General features: G+C 37.3%; 1 protein-coding gene across 1 annotated transcript; it reads right to left on the bottom strand.

Annotated features, from left to right (window-relative positions):
• Positions 1–669: 669 nt before the first annotated feature.
• Positions 670–1,759, bottom strand: Olfr1186 (olfactory receptor 1186). The gene has a single exon (NM_146530.2). The coding sequence runs from the start codon at positions 1,673–1,675 to the stop codon at positions 764–766; it is 912 nt and encodes a 303-aa protein (NP_666741.2). The 5' UTR covers positions 1,676–1,759; the 3' UTR covers positions 670–763.
• Positions 1,760–2,684: the final 925 nt, after the last annotated feature.

Here is a 2,684-nt window from a genome sequence, read left to right as displayed (position 1 = left end):
ATGGTCTTCTTTCTTTATCTGAAAATTCGAACAGCATAAATATCACCTCCTCTGACCCTACTTTTGCAAAGGCAATGTGAAAGATCTCAAATTTACATCCAAGCAAAAGACTTCTCCTTTCAATACCACTCACTGGAGGTTAACTATCTTTTCAGTAAGGTCTAGAGTTACATGTATTTGAAGTTTTGTTGCAGTATATCAATTTTCTATTATTGAAATCCCCCATGGAGAAACGAGGTTATTGATTTCTAAAACAATGCCTTCTAATCCTTAGTTTGTCAAGATAACAATTCTGTATTGTATTGACTTATCTGTATGAATATATTCAAAATAGATTAGGATAAAGTCTTTAAAAGTTATATATTTACACACTTTCACACCATAAATACTATTATTTTTAATTAGTTATTTACCTATTTATATATGTATATGTGTATATGTGTGTGAATGTGTGTACAATATTGCTTATCAAGTTTCTTGCATGTATTTACTTTTGTAACTATATATATGTATGTACACATGACACATATGAGAAGGTCAGAGGACAACTTATGGAAATTTATTCTCTCATCAAGCTTGGATAAAAGCATATCTAATCAGTAAGCTATGTCACAGGTCCTAGATTATTGTTCCTACACACATATAAAAGACAGATATCTTGATTTTATATTCTCAGAAACGCTTTATTTTTTTAATTCATGTATCAAAATTAACTCCTTAGTAGCTATAACTAGAAGCTTCATATATTCTTTATCAAGTATAGTCACACTTTATTACCCCATAACTTTTTCATGGCATGTTTTACTTCTGCATTCCTCAGAGTATAGATAAGAGGGTTGAGCACAGGTGTTCCAATTGTATAAAACAAAGATACCATTTTGTCTATTGGAAAAGTGGTTGGTGGCCATGTGTATATAAATATACAAGGACCAAAAAATAAGATCACCACAATGATATGAGAAGTGCATGTAGACAAGGCCTTTCGTCTTCCTTCTGCACTGTGGCTTCTCAGAGAGTATAAGATTACAATATAGGAGATAAGCAGTACTATGAAACTTACCGTACATATTGCACCACTATTAGATACAACTAGCAGATTTATCACATAAGTATCCATGCAGGCAAGTTTCAGTAAGGGCTGCAAATCACAGAAATAGTGATCAATCACATTTGGGCCACAGAATGGTAGTCTTAAGGCTAAGAAAATCTGTGCTGAAGAGTGAATACACGACCCTATCCAGGCAAGAATCACTAATACACCACAGATATGTTGGCTCATTATAGCTGTATATCTTAGAGGCTTACAGATTGCTACATAGCGGTCAAAGGCCATGAGGATAAGCACAAAGATCTCCATGCACCCAAAGAAGTGAACTGCAAAGACCTGAGTCATACATTCATTATAGGTAATGATTTTTTTCTGCAATAGGGCATCTGCAATCAATCTAGGTGCTGTAGTTGTAGAGAAGCAAGCATCAGCGAAAGATAAATAGAAGAGGAAAAAGTACATGGGACTCCCAAGTGTCTGACTCATCTTAATGGTCACCATTATGAGAAAGTTCCCCATTAAAGTCATAAGGTAAAGAATCAAGAAGACTCCAAATATTGCCTTCTGTTGTTCTGGATCCTGTGTCAACCCAAACAGAATGAATTCAGTCATCGTATGGTTATACATGATGTCAATGTCTGCAGTAGGTAAGAAGTAGCTTACAAATGTTTAACCTACAAAGAAAGAAATGGCATATTGAGATCAATGTCCAGATGTTGAAATTCCTTGATTCTCCCCATGCTGTTTTCTCATTTGCCTTTGTCCTGAAACCCCTGAAGAATCTTTTTAAATGTCAACATAGATACCTATGTCTCAATGAGATTTTCCAATGACTCAGAAACTTACTGGATTGGATTAAATCTTTTGAATTTGAGGAATGAAAAATATTAGTGTTGTTAGGAAATTTGATTTCTGTTGATATTCTAGTGTAGTTTGTTCTTCCTTTGAAAAGGTGATTACTATGCCACCTGGGGATCCATCCCATGTACAGTCAACAAACCTGGACACTATTGTGAATACGGGGAAGTGCTTGCTAACAGAGCCTGACATAGTTGTCTCCTGAAAGGTTCTTCCAGAGTCAGACAAATACAGAAGCAGAAGAATGCTCCCAGCCAACCATTGGACTGAGCACAGTCCAATGGATACTCCATTGGATACCCAATGGAGGTGTTAGAGAAAGGACTGAAGGAGCTGAAAGTATTTGCATTCCCATGGGAGGAACAATTGTGTCAACTTGCCAGAACTCCTGGAGCTTCCTGGGACTAGACCACCAACCAGAGTACACATGGAGGGACCTCTGGCTCGGCTGCATATGTAGCAGAGTATGGCCTTGTTGGACATCAGTGATAGGAGTGGCCCTTGGTCCTGTGGGGATTCGATGCCCCAGTGTAGAAAAATGCCAGGGTAGTGAGTGAGTGCATGGGTGGGGGGAGCACCCTCATAGAGTCAGGGGGAGGGAGGATTCAATAGGGGTTTTTCGGAGGGGAGACCTGGAAAAAAAAAGGGAATAACATTTGAAATGTAAATAAAATATCCAATGAAATTTTAAAAAGAAAAGGGAAATAAAAGGTGATTTAGTGATTAGGAAACTTAAGATAAAGCAATGTGTCTGTTGTGTCTGTCTGGAGGGTAAAAG

The sequence above is a fragment of the Mus musculus genome, chromosome 2 (genome assembly GCF_000001635.26).
Source record: "Mus musculus strain C57BL/6J chromosome 2, GRCm38.p6 C57BL/6J".
NCBI lineage: Eukaryota > Metazoa > Chordata > Mammalia > Rodentia > Muridae > Mus > Mus musculus.
The sequence above is the reverse complement of the archived record's forward strand: the minus strand, read 5'-3'. Positions and strand labels throughout refer to the sequence as shown.

Excerpts from the sequence above, each read along its gene's own strand:
- Olfr1186 (NM_146530.2), bottom strand. The coding sequence starts at position 1,675 with ATGTATAACCATACGATGACTGAATTCATTCTGTTTGGGTTGACACAG.